The sequence below is a fragment of the Choloepus didactylus genome, chromosome 10 (genome assembly GCF_015220235.1).
Source record: "Choloepus didactylus isolate mChoDid1 chromosome 10, mChoDid1.pri, whole genome shotgun sequence".
Taxonomy (NCBI): domain Eukaryota; kingdom Metazoa; phylum Chordata; class Mammalia; order Pilosa; family Megalonychidae; genus Choloepus; species Choloepus didactylus.
Window position 1 is genome coordinate 47,981,169 of NC_051316.1, and position 19,865 is coordinate 48,001,033.

Consider the following 19,865-nt stretch of genomic DNA (forward strand, 5'->3'; position numbering starts at 1 on the left):
AACACAGAGCAACAACAGACTTGTGGTTTTCTAGGGGATGTGGGCCTTCCTTGGGGAGTGGGTTTGAGGATCACTGATAAAGCATCTCAAATGCAAAGGCACCTTGTTTCCAACTCCTGGGAGGCCCTTTCACATCAGAATTCAATGCCAGGCACTCCCTGCCTGCTGAAATGGTACACATGTTTCCCATACATTTTTAGTATTCACCAAGGCTCTCTCTCATACTTTTCTTTTTCCCTCCATTTATTCACAGTTCTTCCTTAGCATTTTTCCTTCTGTTCCAGCATAGTTATAGTGCTGCTCATCTGAAAACCATTTGTAAGCAACTGCTTTAAATAGAAGAAAGAATGAATCCTCCTCCAAGAAACCCAAAACCTGAAAAATGAATTTAATTCCCTGAATACAAACATACTCTGAGACATATTCCTTTCATCTTTTAGTGCAATCAAAAGCTAAGAGAGAAGTTCAATTGCAGAAGGCCAATCTTGGAGACTTCCATTGGTATTTCATATTTTTTTCCTAAAACTTTATAATTCATTTATGGGTATAAACACAAACATGAATTCGAATGTAATTTTACCTTTTACAAAAGTTATTGTTTATCCAAACCTATTTTGCTGTACGCTTTATTGAATTAATTGGAAACTGTGCCTAATATGCTATATTTAACCTCAAAGGCAGGGGTCCACTGCTTTCCACTGCCAAATCCTCCTACCGCCTGTTTTTTTTTTTTGTTTTCTTTTTTGTATAGGCAGTGAATTAAGACTGGGTTTTACCTTGGTAAAAAGTTGGAAAAAAATCAGAAGAATATTTTGTGATATGTGAAAATTATATGAAATTCAAATTTCAATGTCCATAAATAAAGTTTTATTGGAACACTCATTTGCTTATAGGTTGTCTGTGGCTGCTTTAATGTTATAACAGCAGTTGAGGGGTTGCAGCACAGATCGTATGGCTTGCAAAGCCTTAACTATTTACTATCTGGCCCTTTCCTGCAAAAAAAAAAAAAAAAAAACCACAAAAACCTTCCTGACTCCTGTTCTAAGAGATCCATTTCTGTGTTGAACACTTTGAAGGCAGCAAGCTCGTGACCAGAAATGAAGAATCCAGAAATCCTTTCTTAACGAACCCACCCTTCATCTCACACCCACTTTAGTCTCCAAATCGTTTATCTCTGGTAAATGAGCTGGGAACAACCAACAAACTGTACATCGTCTTAGGTAAGAGAGCATCACTGAGCAACCCCAACCCACTACCTCCTGCTCCAAGCCAGGAGGGCAGAAATTTGTTCCCTGAGCTCCACGGATTAATGACTCATGGACTCCAAAGGATAGGAGGAGTGAGAGAAGGAGGGCAGAATGGAGAGACAGGTAGAGGATCTCACCTTTGTTTTTTAATCTTTTTTAAAAGAGTATGGTATATCTAAAACACCATGTCACAGGGGCCCTGACAGCTTCAATAAGACCTAGGTCTTTAGAAGCTGCCAGTTCTCTTGGGACATCTCCCAAGAATCCAGTTGGCTCTCTGAGAAGTCAATGGGAGAAGAACTGACAAGACAGGTTATCTTCATTATAAAACAAGCTGCTAATTATTCTAAGAATCTTTGATCCTCGTGTGATCAGGAAACTGATCTACACTGTCATCAGTGAAAATAATGGCAAGGACAAAAATATTAATTACAACTATTATTTGTTGAGTATGTATTTATGTACCAGGCATTGTGCAAAACACTTCATATGATTTACTTCATTTAATCATTACAAAAATCCTACGAAACAAAAAGTATTTTTAGCCTCATTTTACTGATAAACCAATTGAAGCTTAGAGAAATTAAGTGGCCCAAGATCACAGAAAACTAGAAATTGGCTAGACTGGGGCTCAAAACCAAGGATGTCTGATTCCAAAGCCCAACCTTTTTTTTTTTTTTTTTTTTTTCCTAAGTATCTATAAAGTTTTTTTTTAATTAAATTCAGTTTTATTGAAATACATTCACACACCATACAATCATCCATGGTATACAATCCACTGTCCACAGTATGATAACATAGTTATGCGTTCATCACCACAATCTCTGAACATTTTCCTTACATCAGAAAGAACCAGAACAAGAATAAAAAATAAAAGTGAAGAATGAACACCCAAATCATCCCCCCATCCCACACCATTTGTCCTTTAGTTTTTATCCCTATTTTTCTACTCATCCATACACTAGATAAAGGGGGTGTGATCCACAAGGTCTTCACAATCACACTGTCACCCCTTGTAATCTACATTATTATATAATTGTCTTCAGGAGTCCAGACTGCTGGGTTGGAGTTTGGTAGTTTCAGGTATTTACTTCTAGCTATTCCAATACATTAAAACCTAAGAGGTGTTATCTATATAGTGCATAAGAATGTCCACCAGAGTGACCTCTGGACTCCTTTTGAAATCTCTCAGCCACTGAAACTATTTCGTCTCATTTTGCATCCCCCTTTTGGTCAAGAAGACACTCTCAGTCCCACGATGCCGGGTCCACATTCATCCCTGGGAGTCATATCCTGCATTGCCAGGGAGATTTACAACCCTGGGAGTCGGGTCCCACGTAGCAAAGCCCAACCTTTTAAGTAGGAAGCCATTCTTCCTTGATAGTACGTGGAAAAAAAAAAAAACTCTCAGTGCCCCCAAACACTTTGAGCAACCTGAAAAATTGACAATGATTTTGTCTTTCCTCATCTACTTCCCATCCCCATATCATGAAGTTTGGTGTACAAAGGTGCCAACATACCAAACAATGACTCGCATGGTGATTTCTACCAACAATGCTCAGAAATGAAACAAACAAAAAAAGAAGCATAAAACAAGAACTTCATGAATTTTTCATTGCTTTCCCTCCCTGCAAAGGCCTAAGCATTGGTGGGAGACAAACAGGGTGCGAACCTCCTCACCTGCATCTGGAACTGGGTTTCTCATTCTGAGATAAGGGATCTAAGAGCAGACAGGAGAGCTCAACCAGCCACATTCCCCACCTTGGCTGTGCAGATCCTGTGTTCCCTATACGAGAGAAGCTTGACTCTGGTGGGAGGTCAGACAAGATCTCCTCCAGATGCTTGTCGATTGCATGTGTTCGTCCAGAACTTCCTTCTGAAGGTCACAGCCAACCTTCAGAATCACCATCAGTATATATCTGCCGAGATACACTTTTATTTAAAACAAGTCAAGTGATTTACTCTGTGTGAAAAAAAAAAAAGGGCACAAAGAAAGCCCAAATTACCAGCCCGTGAAGCTTGGGTTGCTTTTTGCTGAAAGGCATGGAAACCTGGTTGCACTGCGCATCTGGGCTGTAATGAAGAGGATGCTGGGAAAGCCAGATTGTGCTGGGCACAGCTTGTCAAACCCATTCATCTGGCAAGAGGAGTTACGACCAGTGACCCTCTGTTCCTGAGTGCCTAGTGCAAATTCATTCATGCTCGCTTTTCAGGCTGAGTAAACAAGATCCAGCAAAACTCAGTGATTCGTGGATATAAACAGTGCTGGGTTAACCAATGGCAAGTTAATCAAGTGTTTAGGACAAAGCAAAGCAAAGGTACAATATATATGTCAGAATTCAATCTTTTCAGAAAATCACTGAAATAGCATTGTAAGAAAAAATAAAAATTTTGCTGGATTCCTTACCTTTATTTGTAAGGCTAATTTTGTTTTAATTTTCAATAACACATGGGGAAGTGGGAGGTGAAATATAAGTTTTTCAGGGTTTAGAATCTCTAAACCTTAATCCAGCCTGACCCAAAGCCAGGATCAAGGCACGACTTTCAGCTCTTCAATCAGTGTTCTGCTTCTTATGGCCACTAAGAACTTATCCTCTTGGGATAAGTTGTCAGCGACAAGGTATTCTTATAAGATTTGGAAGAAGGGTCTTTTTTGTATATTCTACAACAAGGGCAATTTGAGGTGGGCTCTGTCAGCAGCACTGGCGTGAGTGGTTTGCAGTGAGGGCCACACACTTCCCCACAAACCCTAGAGACTGCACAATTTAGGTGGATGGGTGGGGACCCTCCTGAAGGATGCCCATTGTCACCAGCACTCTAAACAGCCCTGGTCTGCAGTAGGTACTGGCCCCTTGTAGACACCTGCCAAGTCCCAGTCCCGGGGAGTTTTCACACACCTAGATAACCATCCCAGGAAACACTCTGAGTTCAGGGAAAACAACCCACAGGAATGGCAGAGAGTGAGTCCTGATTTCAATATCTAAGCAAGAACAGAAGGACTGTTTGTCCCTTTGCTTGTTTTTTGTTTTTTTTTTTTTTCTTCCAGGAGGTAATTCACCTAAATGAGTAGAAATATAGAAACCCTATACATCTTTGCTTCTTTTCCCAGGTTTAATTCTGCTCCAAGAGACTCTGATTTATAAAAACACAGCTGTACTAAATTCCTTTCTACACCACTAGAGGGAAATCTAACCCACCTGACCAGAACTTGTTTCTTTTCCTTTCCTTTTTTTCTTGCTTTTAATAACCACAGAATCAGATTTCCAGGCTGAAGAACACGGTGAGATGTTATCCTGCTTGGTCCTTTCCACTCTTGCCCATACTTAAAATTTACTTGAATCTCTTTGGTCACAGAACTTGTGGAAAAGCACAAACCAGCTATCCTAACCAGGCAGGAGCCTTCACAGTTGAGAAATTGTTCCAACAGTCTATCTGAATCCCTTCCAGTTCAGCTTGAGTTTATTTCCTCAAATTACATATTCATTAGTTACGCACAACAGCTGGTCCTCGTTCTCTGCAACATATTATTCTTTATATTCCCAAAGACCTTTGGGTCATACCTCTCTTCCAAGCAAAATGAGCCAGCCCCTTCAACTTGGCCCATGGAGTGTATCTCCCAACCCCTTCACCAACCCATTAAACTCCATCTACATCATTCCGCCCTCCCCACATAGCTCCAAATTGCAGCATCTATGGACACAATACAGACTAAACTTGGAGAAGAAAAAATAAAATGAAGTTTTCTCTCATGCTTTACCTTGTGCATATGGGTATTTATATAATACTGTGAAGGTTTCCTTTTTAAATAACAATGTAATGTTTCTGATATATATTTATCTAGTATGATTCCAAAATCATGTTCCATTATATTGTTATTTATAGAGAAAAAGATTCTAATTTTGTCATTCCTGAGTGAATGTCCACTTGTGTCATTTCTGAACTCCATTGTCTCAACTCCTTCCACATCACATATATTATTTCTGTTTCTAATTTTATCCTTCATGTTTTTGACCACTCACTCCAGATTCCCTATTTATTATAAAACATAGCTAGTACGTATTTAGAACATTATTGTTTAAAAATTTTAATAATGTTTTTAAACCTTATTTATTGCTAATTCAAATTAAGGAATAGGAAACTGGTTGTTTTTAAAGCACTCAACCATCCACTTTTATAAGTAACACTAAACTGAGGCTCTAGATGCCAAATTGGACTGATGAATAGGTAAAAATAAATTCTCTCTCCTCTATTCCTCAAGTGTTAGCATGGACAGTGTGGATTTTGTAATAAGAAAGACCTGGTTTGAACTCCCAATCCAGAAAGGATCTCCTCCAGCCCTGGATCTGACTCTCTCTCCCACTCAGTTTCCTTATCCATAAACACAGAACAATAATTTACCCCAGGTGCCACTGTGAAGATGAACGAAATAGAGCATATGTCAAAAGTACCTAGAACAGTGCCTGGCACATTGTACGTACCTTAAAAATGGCAAATGATTTCATTCAAATCCTCGATCATAGAAGGAAACCTGATGGTACCACCAAGGTTCATACTGAGGACAGAATATTTTAGTTTCTTGTGTGATATCAACAGGATGAGATATTCCAAAGTAGTCAACACTCAATGTTTCATTCATTGAGCAATATTGTATTGAGCATTTAGTCTATGCCAGGTGCTAGTTTGTGCATTGGGGATGCAGCAATAAACCAAACTAGCAATGTCCCCAAACTCTTGGTGCTTTCATTCTACTGAGTGGAGACAATTTAAAAATATATATATATGTGAGATGGGGATAAATACTCTGGAGAAAATAAAGTCAGTCTTGGGAGATAGGAAGTCCCTGGGTGGTGGGGGCTATTCCATACAGGGTGGCCAGGGAAGCCCTCTCTGAGTAGCGAGAGACATGCCATACAGATATCTGAGGAAAAGCATTCCAGGCAGAGGGAAGAGAAATTGTAAACACCTTGATGCAGGAGTGTTCTTGGCATGGTCATAGAGCAAGGAGGTGACAAAGGCTGGAGTGGAGGGAGACACAGGGAGAAAGGCAGGAGAGGAGGGTGCCATGTCCAGTAGGGTGATCAAGGCCACGGTAAGGGTTTTGGCATTTCTCTCAGTGAGACGGGGAGCCACTGGAGGATTTCAGCAGAGCAATGAGGTGATCTGACAGGATTTACAAGAATCACTCTGATTGCTGTGTTGAGAATGAAGTGAAGGGGTAGGGGGAAGAATGGGTAAGAGTGGACAGAAGGACAGCAGTTAAGGGACTACTGCAATTATCTGGAGGAAACAATGATGGCTAGGCCCTGCTTGGAGGTGGTGAGCTGTGGTCAGATTCTGGATGTGTTTTGAAGGTCACATTGAGAGAGTTTGCTGTTGAATTGAATGTGAGTTATAAGAGGAGAAAAAGAAAGGGATCAAGCATGATCTCTAGGTTTCTGGCCTAACCAACCAGAAGGATGGAACTGCCATTTACTGAGATGCAGAAGACACTGAAGGAAACACTGAGATGCAGGGTGTTTTATTTGGGGAGGGTGGGGGGTGGGGGATGGCTGGAGTTCCATTTTGCATATGCTAAGTTGGAGATGCCTGTAAGGTATTCAAGTGGAGGTATCCAATAGGCAACCAGAGATACAAGTCTGGAGGAGAGAGGTCCATTCTTGGAAAGGCACTAACAACATGTGTGGCCCATTCTACGGTCCTAAAGCATCCAAGGTTCTGCTGTTAGGAATTCACAGTTCATCTGACTCCTTGCTACTCAAAGTGTGGCCTCTGGACCAGCAGCACAGCATCACCTGGGAGACTGTTAAAAATGCAGAGTCTCTGGCCTTCCTCAGAACAGAATCAGATTCTGCATTTTAACAAGATTCACCAGGTGATTCGTATGCACATTAAAGTTTGAGAAGCAGTCCTCTAATTCAGTGGTTCTCAGCCCAGGCTGCAGATCAGAGGCATATGGGGAGCTTGGTAAAAATATCCTTACCTGGCCTGGTTCCCAGAGATTCTAATTTAACTTGTCTTGGATGGAGGCTGTTCCTTCTTTGGTTTGCATTGCTAGTGCTCTTGGAAACTCATCTCTAAAGAGATGCTAATTTCTAAGATAAGAGGAAGGTGTATAACTACAGTGACCATATGCCCTGGTTTCTTGGGAACAGTCCCAATATCTTTATTAATAGTGCCCCCTCTCACTTTCAAAAGTATCCTGGCTTGGATGATAAATTATATGTTCTCCCTAAATAAAACAAAGTATGGCTCTGTACTTTACATTTCTGGGATATAAAGATATAATAATAGGTAGAGCAAAATGACTTACGACCTTTGGTTTTGACAGGTGAATCAAATATAGAGGGACTTCTGGAGCTTAGTTATTAGTCCTTAAAGTTTTCTAGGCACAGCTTATCAAAAATACACACATAAATCCCAACTGCAAATCAGACTTCCCCCATGGATTAGGGTAGAGTGGGGCACAGTGAAAGGACCAAGGCCAACTGTGGATTAGCCAAAAACTGATTATCAGTCTGTGATTATCCTAGCTCTAGTCAAAATCCTCTCTTTCCTTTTCCTTTTGGATTTTTTATTGTTCATTAGCTACTCCACCCAAGGGTTCAAAGAGATAAGGAGCAAAAAGTGACAAAAAGTTAATTTAGCATCCCTAATAAATCTGGTGGGAAAGAAAATGGAAACAATCTGACTGTTTTTGCTTACCTGTGAATTTAAATCCTCTTGGCTCATCTCTTTCCAAATTATTACCAGCTGGGTTGAGGTCTCATCAACGGTCTACTGATTGCCAGTGAAATTAAAATAATCTGTATTTTAAAACTATGCATTCTTCAGAAAGAGGACTTCAGAAACGTTCCTTCCTGATTTACCAAGGAAACAGAGGGAGGATAGATAGGCCCCTCTCACCTCATCAAGGTCCTCCCTACCTCCCTCACCCCCTTTCCACTTGATCACACCAACACACTTGGCTCAAATGGATAGACATTTTTTTAAAAAATTGTTTTTTTATGTAGGTAAGAGCTACAAGACAAATCACAGTTACACCAAAGGACCCATATAGAAAATCTTCACACAGGAGTAGAGATGTGTGTGCATATAGACGGCATAACATGTTCTCCTAGTTTCAGAATGAGGGTAGCTGTGAACACTTCTACAGGGCAACCACAGTATAAATGATCAAAATGTGTTCTGTTCACAAGTGCTTAAAATGTCTGGAAAAGAAACTATCAGTATGCAAAGTAAAATAACCAGATGTTGATAAACCAGTTGAATGGGACTCTCTAGTCCTTTTGCAAAATAATCTGAACATAGATGGGTATTGAGATAGGACAGGCAAGACATTAAAAAATACCTGCTCAATTGGAATGAGATTATCAAAGGATTCTCTGCAAATTAAAGAAGTAGTTTAATGTGTACTTTAAACGTATGTGTGTGTGTGTGTGTGTGTGTGTGTGTAGGGGAAGGGTAGGTGTTTGTTCTCTGCCTTCTGGACTGGGAATTAGAACAAGCTAAAAGGGAGGAAGGGGTTCTCTTTGCGGATGAGAGCAACACAGGCAGCTCTCTCCCCAACAGCCCCCACAGCTTGAGGCAAAGGCCTTATCTTTGATCTCTGTTAACAGTTAACCAAAGACTTTTCCTTCCTGAGTTGTCAGGAGGCAGAAGCAGGTGGCCCTGGAGAGCAGCGCTGTGAGGAGGGGAGTGCTCAGACTTAAAGGCCTAGCTCAGTAGTAATTGAGGCAAGTAGACCTGTGGAGAGAATCTTCTTCCCTTTTCGTAGGTGTTTAGATTTCATTTAAAATCTTACATCTTATTTCCATCCTGACTTAAATGTGTTATGCAATAGGGCTTGAGTTGATGAGTCAGTAATGTACAGTATTTTAATAAGGAGTTCTATTTCAATATAAAATATTTAACCAGAGTATGTGCTAAATACTCTGAGGCCCAGCTCACCTGGTCTTGCTTATGATTAGAAAGGGAGGGAATCTCAGCAACCAGAAGAGCAACCGTTCAACCTGGCAAACTCTTTAAACTAACAAGACAGGAAATATGTAGCAACAGGGTCTAAAACATACCTCAATTTTTTTTTCTTTACCCAGAAATTGAAGCATATACTTGACACCCAAGCCTCTAACAGCAGACCTATGGAGGTTCTTGGCTTTGAAGGAAGCCTGAGAAATAAATGGTACCACTTTGCTTTTGCGGACCACCTCACAGAGAGACTCATGTGTGTATAGGATTCTTATAATACACCTGAGGGTCTGGACCTTATACTCCTGCGGTCAATGTGGTAGGAAATTAATAAGCAAATATCGTGACCATTTAACCTGTGCAAATAGGGAAAAGAATGCTGAGGACAAACAGCCTCGAGTTGGAGTGAGTCAGGTTTGCTGAGGCCAGAAATATCATTCCTCGCCCTGTGTGTAGCTCTGGACTTCCAGGCCCTTCTTTAATCTCCCTTCCCAACATGAGAGTAAGCAGTGTTTCATATGGAAAGAGAGTGTAAGCCTCTAATTCCTGCATGGTTTGGTGCTATCTTGGGTGAAATGTCCTCACTCACAAATTGTGCTGGTGAAGTGTGGCCCATGCCACATGGACTGCCTGGGAGCCCGGGAGGGAAGGCTGAGGACTATCTGACAGCAAGCTCCTGCCCCTCATACTCCCGACAACCTAGAGACCCACCCTCAGCCTCCCAGGCCTCTATTTCCCCATCTGGGGTGATTTTACTCCAGGCAGCTCTTCTGGTTATGGAGTAAGATGTCAGGAGCTGCAGCAGTATTTTTATCAAGTTCTTTGAGACTCTCCAAAGGAAGACACCATGAAAAACCAGGAAACTACTGACAAAGAAAGAAAACTCTCTGGTTTCTTATTATACCCAGCGCACAACTATGAGATATTATAACTGGAAATTCTGAGCAACTCTGAAATGAGAAACAGTGAGTACTTCTCCACCCCTCTACTTTTCCCCAAAAGAAGCACTGCAGAGGAAACCAATGTTTTCATCTCAAGGAATCAATTCATCAAGAACCCTACTTCAAACCCAGATTTAGGTAAAAACCAAGGACACAGAGGCAGCCAGCTCTGTAGCATGACAGTGGGTCCTTTAGGAAATTTAGGAATGGGGAAGCTTATGGTTGTGATATGTTTATTAATTTCTGAGATCTTAATTAGCTTTATTGTTGAAAACATGAGGGGCTTTGCCAAACACAGCTCAACTAGCCTTGTCAGTCTCCTCCTTTTTTAACCTTAAATTTGGTCCAGCTATAGCACCTCCTGTCATGATGGGCTCTGCAGCAATCTCAGGAAAGAAGGAAGCCCAGAGTAGCATTGCTAGTGGCACCTCCATGGCTACAGTCCCATCCAGTTTTCCAGTCCCCTGGAGATTCATAATTTGCATGGACATATTTAAGGCTCTGAGGAGTTTGAATAACTTAACTCTGTTTAACTCAAAATGCCTCAACCTGTCTGTACAAAGTAACTTTTCTTGATGTCACAAGCTGATTAACACACTGCAGAACAATCAAGAGAGGCAATGGTTTGGGAAATGCTGGTCTAAAATCATAGTTACTAGAGTGCATTTTTTCTGTTTCAACCACTGCAGTGAATGGATTAAATTTTCCCAGAGTCACACGAAGCTTGTCCTTCAGCTGGAGGTATCAACCTGCCTTTCCAGAAAGTAAATTCATCCCCACTGAAGGTCCACAGGAGCTCTCTAAATTGCCAAGAATGACAAGACACACAGAAGTGAGAGAGCACAGCTCTGCTTTAGTACCTGTGGCTCCTGGTCATGCCCACTGGGATCCCTCTCGTAGCTCTCTGCGTACAGCCTGACGGTGGCCCGCACCCCACTGGACGAACTGAGTCGGAAGATGAGCCGTGATGCATCTGAGAAAATGATCCTCAGACCCTGCAACCAAAAACATCCAGAGAGATTGGTGAACAAATGAATTCACAGGTAAAATTAACACCTACCATGAGAATCAGCATGTTTCTATTATCTAAAAGCAATCAGTGTCATTACAATATATAAATGGCTCTGGACACTCACCCAAATAGGACCATAGTGAACCAAGAAGCTACTTAAGGTTATCCATTTGTCTCTTTCTTCTATTTCCATGGCCTGTGGTTAACATCGGGGGAAGGTTAGGAGGAAAACTATGAACAGATGCTCAAGCTAGCTCGCTTTGGTAATGTGGGAATCAGAGAGAGGTGGAGGTAACAACGATGTACTGACATTTAATAATTGTCCATGGGGCCAGAGTTCAACTTTTATAAATCTGCTGGACACAATGGAATAGGCAATTTATCAATACAGTAGGACAAATGACTCGTGTTAATGATACCCCCACATGATGTTAGACTTTGCTTTGTGTGCATCTTCTCTTTGTTTCTTTCCTCATATTCCTTTGATAAGAATGGAACCCTATGATGAAGTGCTGAGGGCTGGAGCCTCAGCTGGGTGCAGAGGGTTCCTGAGTCCATCCTCATCCTCCTGGCTCTCTCCTTCCTTCACTCGTAAGACCAGGCCACCAGATGGTATGGGGCAGAGCTGTGGCCTCACTCAGTGCTGCCCAGGATTCATTCTCCTCTCTTCATTCCTTTCTGGCTCAGAGCATCCCGACTCTCTTTGTATTAGTTGCAGGGATATTTTAAAAGTATGTCTACAAGATCATACTGTGACCTTCTGTTGAAGGAAATTTGTTCTTATAGGGCAACTGATAAAGTAATTGTTTATAAATAAGCATTTGGCAGGGGTCAGGGGAAGGTACAAAATAACATGTCTGGTCATTTGTTACTTCTGAAAAAATAGAAGCGACTTTGATACCAGACAGTTTCTCTAAGCAATTTACCCTTGAAACTTCTTTGGCCTTGAATCCTGCCATTGTTGAGAATGTCCCTTGTTGAAAATATATTATACCTGCTGTGTAAATCTGACTGCCAATTCCTCCCCCCACCTCAATATGGTGATATCTGCTGTAGGGGCACTATGATTCAATCTGAGAGGTTTTCTTTTTCTTAAGTGTTGTAGGCATATTTTGTTCCAACCCCCAAACAAAAAGTTTTAATCTCTCTTGGAGGGGACCAATGTCTGCACAATTTGTTTTTTTGTGTTTTTTTTTTTTAAAAAGGGAGCCATCAACCTTACTGGCAACCAATAACTCCATGATACTGGCTTTGTAAACAGGATGATGTTTTCCAGTATTCATTCCTGGGCAAGCATTTTAGAGGAGCTCTTCTGGGCTCAGCCATAGGCATATAAAGATAAAGACACATTACTTGCCTTCCATAAGCCTGGAGTCATCTATTACAATGAACAGAATCTGTTTTCTTAGCAACTTATGCTGCTGGAGAAGTGAATAGTTAACAAAATTCCAGGAGAATGCACTAATAATTTACAATCTGGAAAGTACTGTATACCAAACTCGGAAAGTGTTGTATACCAAACTATGTTCAAACTGACAATGAAGCCCAAAAGGTTCCATCAATGTGTTCACTGCCATGTTTTTAAAAACTCTGTTGAAGCTGTTAACTATAGTTAGCCTACATTCCTACTGTCACTATATATGGAGCACACAAGTATGTAACTCATTGCTCAGGATCATGTGTTATCCATAAATTGGTTAAAGAACTAAGACTGAGGCCCTATTCCACCTCTTGTTACAGATTTCAAATCACTTGGGGCCTTCTCTTCTAATGTTATCGAAGACCTCCCAGACTCAACCTTTAAGGTGGCTCCCATTATACGACTGACCTTCTGGATTAGTTTATGACCATTGGGAGGCACTTAAGAATTCAGGTCATAGCAAACCATCAGCATATGTTGTCTGCTCATAACCAAGCCTTTTTACAGTGAAATCATGTTAATTTTTCCTGAGGGTAGCCATGATATCTTTGGCTGTACTACATGCTGCCTCATAAAAGATTATAGAATCTACTTCTCAAAGCCTGGAATTGATTTTGCACTTGAAAAGATGATAAAGGAGTGAATAGCACACATCATCCTATTGGAAGTAATCCAGAAATGTAGTTTCTCTTTCCTGGGGAAGAAACCATGAAGCCTTAACAGAGAATCCACATTGCTTTGCAAGTCCATATCAGGGAAGGAGCATCACAATTCTCCTTCTGCACATGGCATGAAAGGTTTTTAGACCCAGCTCAGTGCTGTACTGCAACAATCCCAGCTCCATGTCTGTGGAGTGTCATCATGATATTGAATAGCTATACCAGATTGCTTTGGGGTCTGAATGTTTCTCAAATGGTATCTGTAGAATTTGCAACCCAAACATGAGTCATGATCAATCAAACCATGAAGCTAAAGTCACAACTGACCAAGACTTGCCAAATTTCTAATTGCTCCTTAATTTCAACAAAGAATGTAAAAAATATACGTTGCTTTTTTTTTTATTTTTTTACGGTAAACCAGGAGTTGCAAACTATAGTCCACAGGCCAAATTTGGCCTGTTGTTTGTTTTCCTTGAAATCAAGTTTTATTGGAACGCAGTCATGCCCATTCACTTTTGTATTGTCTGTGGCTGCTTTTGCTCTTAACAGTAGAGTTGACTAGGTGTGAAGGAAGACCCACTGGCCCACAAAACTAAAATATTTACTAGTAATTGGCCCTTTACCGAACAAGTTTGTTGACCCCTGGTATAAACCATCCTTTTGTCCACAACATAGAATATTTACTTTTCAGGCCTGCACCAGAAAACAGAAAACATAACCATTTGCCTTATCAAAAGCCCACTAGAGAGAAATTAAGTTTATGAATACTGTTATAAGGGTGTCCAACCTTTCCGCTCGCCTCAGTATTCCAGGTTCCAGGCTTAGAGTCATCTGGATGACGCCTGGACCAAATGAACTTACATCTAACCATCCTCTTCCAACAGAAATGAATATATTACATTTCAATTTCGTTTTATGTCCTTGTTTTTATTGCAGGGTGCTACAAGGCATAACCTTACAAAATTCATCTTCATAGTTACTATAAGAATATTGTTGGGGATTATGTGTCCCAGTACGAAGCCCCACATGAGACATTTACTCAAGAGCCAAGAGTTAGGAAAGCCTTTCCTTCTCTTAGGAACTGGTATTTAATTTTCTCTCTGGCAATAAGAACTTTGTAATTAACCATATTTCCCTTTACAATATGATTTCCAGGACACTTAATGCCAAATTTGAGGTTCAGCCCAAGTGGACTATTATGACTTGTAAAACTGTGAATTTTTCCCTTCTGTTCTTAACTCTCTACTTTTATTTATGTTTTCTCTAGTCTTCCTTTCTGTTTTTTATTTATATTTTAACAACTTCATTATGTGGTTTTTGCTGCCATAAATTCTTTTGAAGAAACAAGGCCTAGTGCAAATGAATAAGTCTCCATCACAGCCTTAACCCTAAAGTGTTGGAATTACTGTGTTAATTCTTTGGCTCCTTCATTAGCCTACACCCTCTGAGAGGGCAGAGCCTTATATACCTGGCTCACCATTTCATCCACATTGCCTGGGATAATGCCTGGTACACGATAGGTCCTCCATAAATACTCACTGAATGAATAAACTCTTGTCACATTGCCAACAACTGGAGCCAGTGCTCTGGAATCACCACTGAAGCTGTCTCTGAAGTCCTCCCTCAGGACTTTAACAAAATTTAACAAAGACTCAGGCTAAATGAAAATACACTCACCTTCTTCATCTGTGAACCAGGCTAACACAATCACCTTGAAGGGTAGTTGAGCAAGATAAAAATATTAAATAGACATCACTGGGAGCATCAACATTACAAAGCTACTCTAAGCATCCCTCCTTTTTAGAACAGGATCAGTTTGAGCTAAAAATGATGGGTTGAACCATGGTGGGTTCCTGTCCCCAGCTGTGTGATCTTGGGCAAATCATTCACCCATTAATTTGCAACCTGCACATTGGAATCAGATGGGGATCTTTAAAAAGCAGTGGTACCTGGCTCTCACACCAGACACTGTGATTTTAATTGGGATAAAGTGTGACTTGGCCATAGGGATTGTCAAAGCTCTCCAGGTGATTCTAATGTACAGCCAAATTTTGGGGACCACTGCATTAGCTTCATTTCTCTAGCCCTTGCTTGCCTCATCTATAAAGTGCCTGTACTGGACTTCATGGTCAGTCATAAGAAGATCCCTGACAGGGTTAAGGTTTCACAATACACTCAGATTGGGGTCTCAGGAGGTACAAAACAGGATCTAATAAAACCTCATTCTGCAGCTGAGCCCTGACAGCTTCTTCCTAGTGCCTTGTTAGCAACAGAACCATTAGAAGGGCCTCCTCTTGAGCCACCCAACGCTAACTGTTTCTAGCACAATCTTCCAAGGAATCTCTGAAGCAACTGTGAAGGAATCCATGAGCTCTCCCTAGCCACAGCAGCAATGGTAGCTGGAATGCCCAGGATGACACAACATCCACAGGCTCAGGAAAGGGCAAATGATGCCCTCCTCCATTAGAAGACAATGGTATTATGGGGAGAGGGGCATCCAAAGGGCACTTCAGTTCCACCCTAGCATTCGTCTTCCCTTTGAGTGCCTGTAAGTGTATGCCTCAATGAAGGGGTGGGGTTTTGCCCATCTTAACTTTGTCCTAGTGAAGAATGTTTGTAAAAGGACTGTGTATCCCCTGCCTGTTTACAGCCATTTCCACACAGAAGCTCTGCGATTTGCTTCCAGTTATCACCTTAGCATTTCTTTTTCTGCCCAGATCTGCCCCCACTTTGGTTTACTATTCATGAAGAGTCAGTGTGGTGAAAATAGCTGGTGGTCTTGAGTAAGTCACGTAAGCTCTCTAAGACCTCAAAAGCAGATAAAAAATAATATAGCCTAACTTATTAGATTGTTACGTGCCTCAGATCAGAAAATGCAGGCGAAAAGTACTTTGAAATTTACAAATCACCATATAAAAGTAGTTATTATTCTTATGTTAAACTTTTAATGAAAACAGTGCTATGGTCTAGATTTTCTGAAAGATTGCTAAATAAACCTTAACACCAATGGGTTGTGTTGTGATGGCACACACTTTTTTTAAAATTTTTTAATGCAATTTTATTGAGATATACTCACATACCATATAATCCATCCAAATTATACAATCAATGGGACACAGTACCATCATATAGTTGTACATTCATCGCCACAATCAATTTTCGAGCATTTTCATTACTCCAAAATAAAGAAAAAAATGAAAAATAAAAAAAAGAAATAAAAAGAATACCCAAATCATCCCTTACCCCTTATCCCCCCTATTATTTATATATACTTTTGTCATTATTTTATTACTCATCTCCCCATACACTGGTTAAAGAGTGTCTCAGTCACCAGGTTTTCACTATCACATAGTCACACAATAAAAACTATACAGTTATATAATTATCTTAAAGAATCAAGTCTACTGGATTACCATTCAACAGATTCAGGTATTTCCTTCTAGCTATTCTAAGATACTAGGAACTAAAAAGGAATATCTATATAATGTGTAAGAATAACCTCCAGATTGACCTCTCAACTCTTATTTGAGATCTCTCAGGCACTGAAACTTTGTTTCATTTCTCTTCCCCCTTTTGGTCAAGATGGCATCCTCAATCCCAGCACACATTTATTTTTAAATTAGGAAGAACTGAAAGTAATTTTAAGAACTTTATCATGCCTTCTGAAATCACTGCCTAACTCATGCATATGTTACAGCCATTAATCTTCTCCCTACCTTCAGCTGAACTGGGTTCTTTGGCAACAAAATATTCATTCAAAGTTGGTCAACTTACATCCTTAACTTCCTTAAGGAAGGACCTTAGGGTAATCCAGGCCATTTCCTCCTTTTACTAAAAAGAAAGGGGAAATTAAAAAAACTTGTTCATGGTAAGGTAACTAGTAAATGATGGACCTTATACATCAGTCTAGGTTTCTGACTCCAGGCTTATAATTATATGTTGGATTGTTTCTCATGCAAAATGTCTGAAGACTATCTCATATATCTGTATGGTCCCCCAAACTGGCACAATGCCTTATGCAGAGTAGGTACCTGATAACTGTTTGCTAAATGAAGGTTGAATTTTTAAAAAGCCCTTGTGCAAATCAATGCAGGGAAATCTGCAAGTTGCTAAATGCACGCAGAGCTGCCAGATGTTAGCTTGGAGACTCTAGGACACGTTGGAGCCAGGCGAGAAAGGAGGAACTGTACATTACCAACAGTTATTTGGCAGCATTTGACCTAGTGAAATACCGACTGAGGATGGATGCCAGGGAAAGCAGCATACGGCCCTGAAATCTGGTACAATGTTGCATATACTGTTGCTTGGCTACTCCAGGCACGTGAACCTGGAGACAGGACTGACTCAGAGACAGTGCCGGCCTAACTCAGATGTTATCCCCCACAGGAAATCCCAACAATCTATCTGGAAAGCTTCAAGGTGAAAATATTGCCATGCAACATCTGACTCATATTTTATAGAAGACAGCATGCAGGCTATAAAGCAAGAGACTTGGATTGAACGGACATATCTCTCCATGAAAAAATATTACCTAGAGTTACCCATTTTTCTTTGTTTAAGTCATAAAGGTAGCTGCAAGCATGAGTTCAGAAGCAGTTGTGTAGAACAGAAACTAGTCCGTATGGTGTCCTTTACTGAATTACAAAAAGAAGCCCCTCTGGATGGACACATGACAGAAAAGCATCCTTCCTCCTGGCCAGCCTGGACTTCAGCTTTTCCTCCCCATTCGGCTCGGTGTCTTTGTGCAGTGTGCCATCTGCACAGCCATTCTCAGCCGCCCTGATCTAGTGAGCCTTCCTCACACAACCTTTCTTACAACCAACCAGGCCCCTTAGGGGCCAACATTTGCAAAGAGCAATCTGGGGAAATCAAGGTTAATTAACTTTTAAAATGCTCTTTTAAGGTACTCATCTAGCAAAAAACCCACATTAGCTGTTACTCATCACAGTCCAACTATCAACTGTCGGACAGTGGAGCCAGGTCACATACATTGTATTTCCCCCATTTCTTTGGCCAAAATGACTACCTATCCCTGTTGGCACAACACTACTCTCAGTTCTGGGGCATTTTGGATTCAGACACACTTTAACCAGACCAAGGTAGCTTTCTCCCTTGGTTCCTGCAATAGTCGGCAGTCTTCTCCTTTTATATTTATGCTTCTTGGTGACAGTCACTCTCCTGGCTATATCCAGACCTCAGTGTTTTGGTAGGAAGTAACCGTGATGCCATTGCAGAATGCACAAGTTCTTCCTATGCATCTTAGCAGGATTCTACTACCAACATTTTACAAGATAGTCCTGATACGATCAATGTGTGTCAGGAAAAGGTAATTCATTATAACTGAATTCTAATTAACCAGGATCAGGGGAGTGAGAACTTCCCAATTAACCAAAAACACTTTGTTCTTCACTGTTTTTAAGTCAAGCACAGTATTCAAGGTGTGCTGCCAAGAGTCATATTTAGTGTAACAAACAGCCCAACTATCTTTATGGACCACAAGGAACAGTATGTAGAATGGGCACTGACATTCAGAATCCCCATGATGGGTACAGTGAGATCCCACTGAGAATGCTATTGCCTGTAGGAAATTCCAGGTAACTATATCACTGCATTTGACTGGAGAACAGCATGTAGTTCTACAAGGAGATTTCACCTGGGCCAGCTCCTACTCACTTTTCAGGGCACAGTGTAAGTATATCGCCTGCCCATGGAGAGTTTCCCAGAGCCCTAGACTAGGTTATCTCCCCTTGCTATGCACTCCCAAATTGGTTCTTTTTTTCTAATACAATCCAATAAACTCTGTTATAATTATAAATTTAATGTCAGTTTGCCTTCCGTGCCAGACTGTAAGCAAAGGACAGGAACCACGACTGTCCCGTATGCCACCGTCTCCTCTGTATCCAGCAAGGGGACCAGCATATAGTAGGTGTTCGCTAAGTATTCAAGAAATGAGCAAATACACAAATGAACCAAACTTCCTTTACCATGTTGTATTAAGGTAGGGAAGGAACTTATGTTTACTACTGGCATCTTTTCAACATCAGAATTTGCAACAGAAAAGGGATTTTTTTTTAAAATCCAGATTTAATCACAATATAAATGTAAGGATAATGCTCCATTCCCTAAGCATTTCTGTTAATCGATGGATGTAGGAGGACTATTTAGAAGGTACCAACTTGCAGAATTACCCAAATTCCATACATAGGTAGTCTAATCAGTATGGCTGAAATGATTTCTCAAATTCTACTTCTAGATGCACAAACCACACTCCAGCAAATCGCACATTACAGGGAAGACGATAAACTGTTGCTAATACTGCAGTCTCTCAGTCTGATTAGAAGGTGGTAGAGTTGAAATTTGAAGGCTTTATCCTAACCAGTTAACTCTGACAGAGAAGAACTCAGTGGCGGGGACTCCATTCAAAGCTGCTCTTGATGAGGCCGGAGTACCCGCCTCTGAATTTGCTGGCCAGGGGCTGGTTGCACCAAGATATATATTAAAGCACCACATGCTGGGGCTAAAATATGACTTCAAGGTCACCAACTCACTTTTTAAAAAACTATTTCTAAATGCTGAAATTAAAAGCCTGCGTATTAAAATAACTCTAAAAGCAAACTGACT

The 19,865-nt window shown here is 40.7% G+C and overlaps 1 protein-coding gene across 1 annotated transcript in view; it reads right to left on the reverse strand.

Annotated features, from left to right (window-relative positions):
- PGM5 (phosphoglucomutase 5) overlaps positions 1-19,865 on the reverse strand; it is a 168,452-nt gene that overhangs the window by 17,329 nt on the left and 131,258 nt on the right. The window contains exon 10 of the mRNA XM_037798108.1: positions 11,014-11,148. Within this exon, the coding sequence (XP_037654036.1) occupies positions 11,014-11,148 (135 nt within the window). The remainder of the gene's footprint in view (positions 1-11,013; positions 11,149-19,865) is intronic.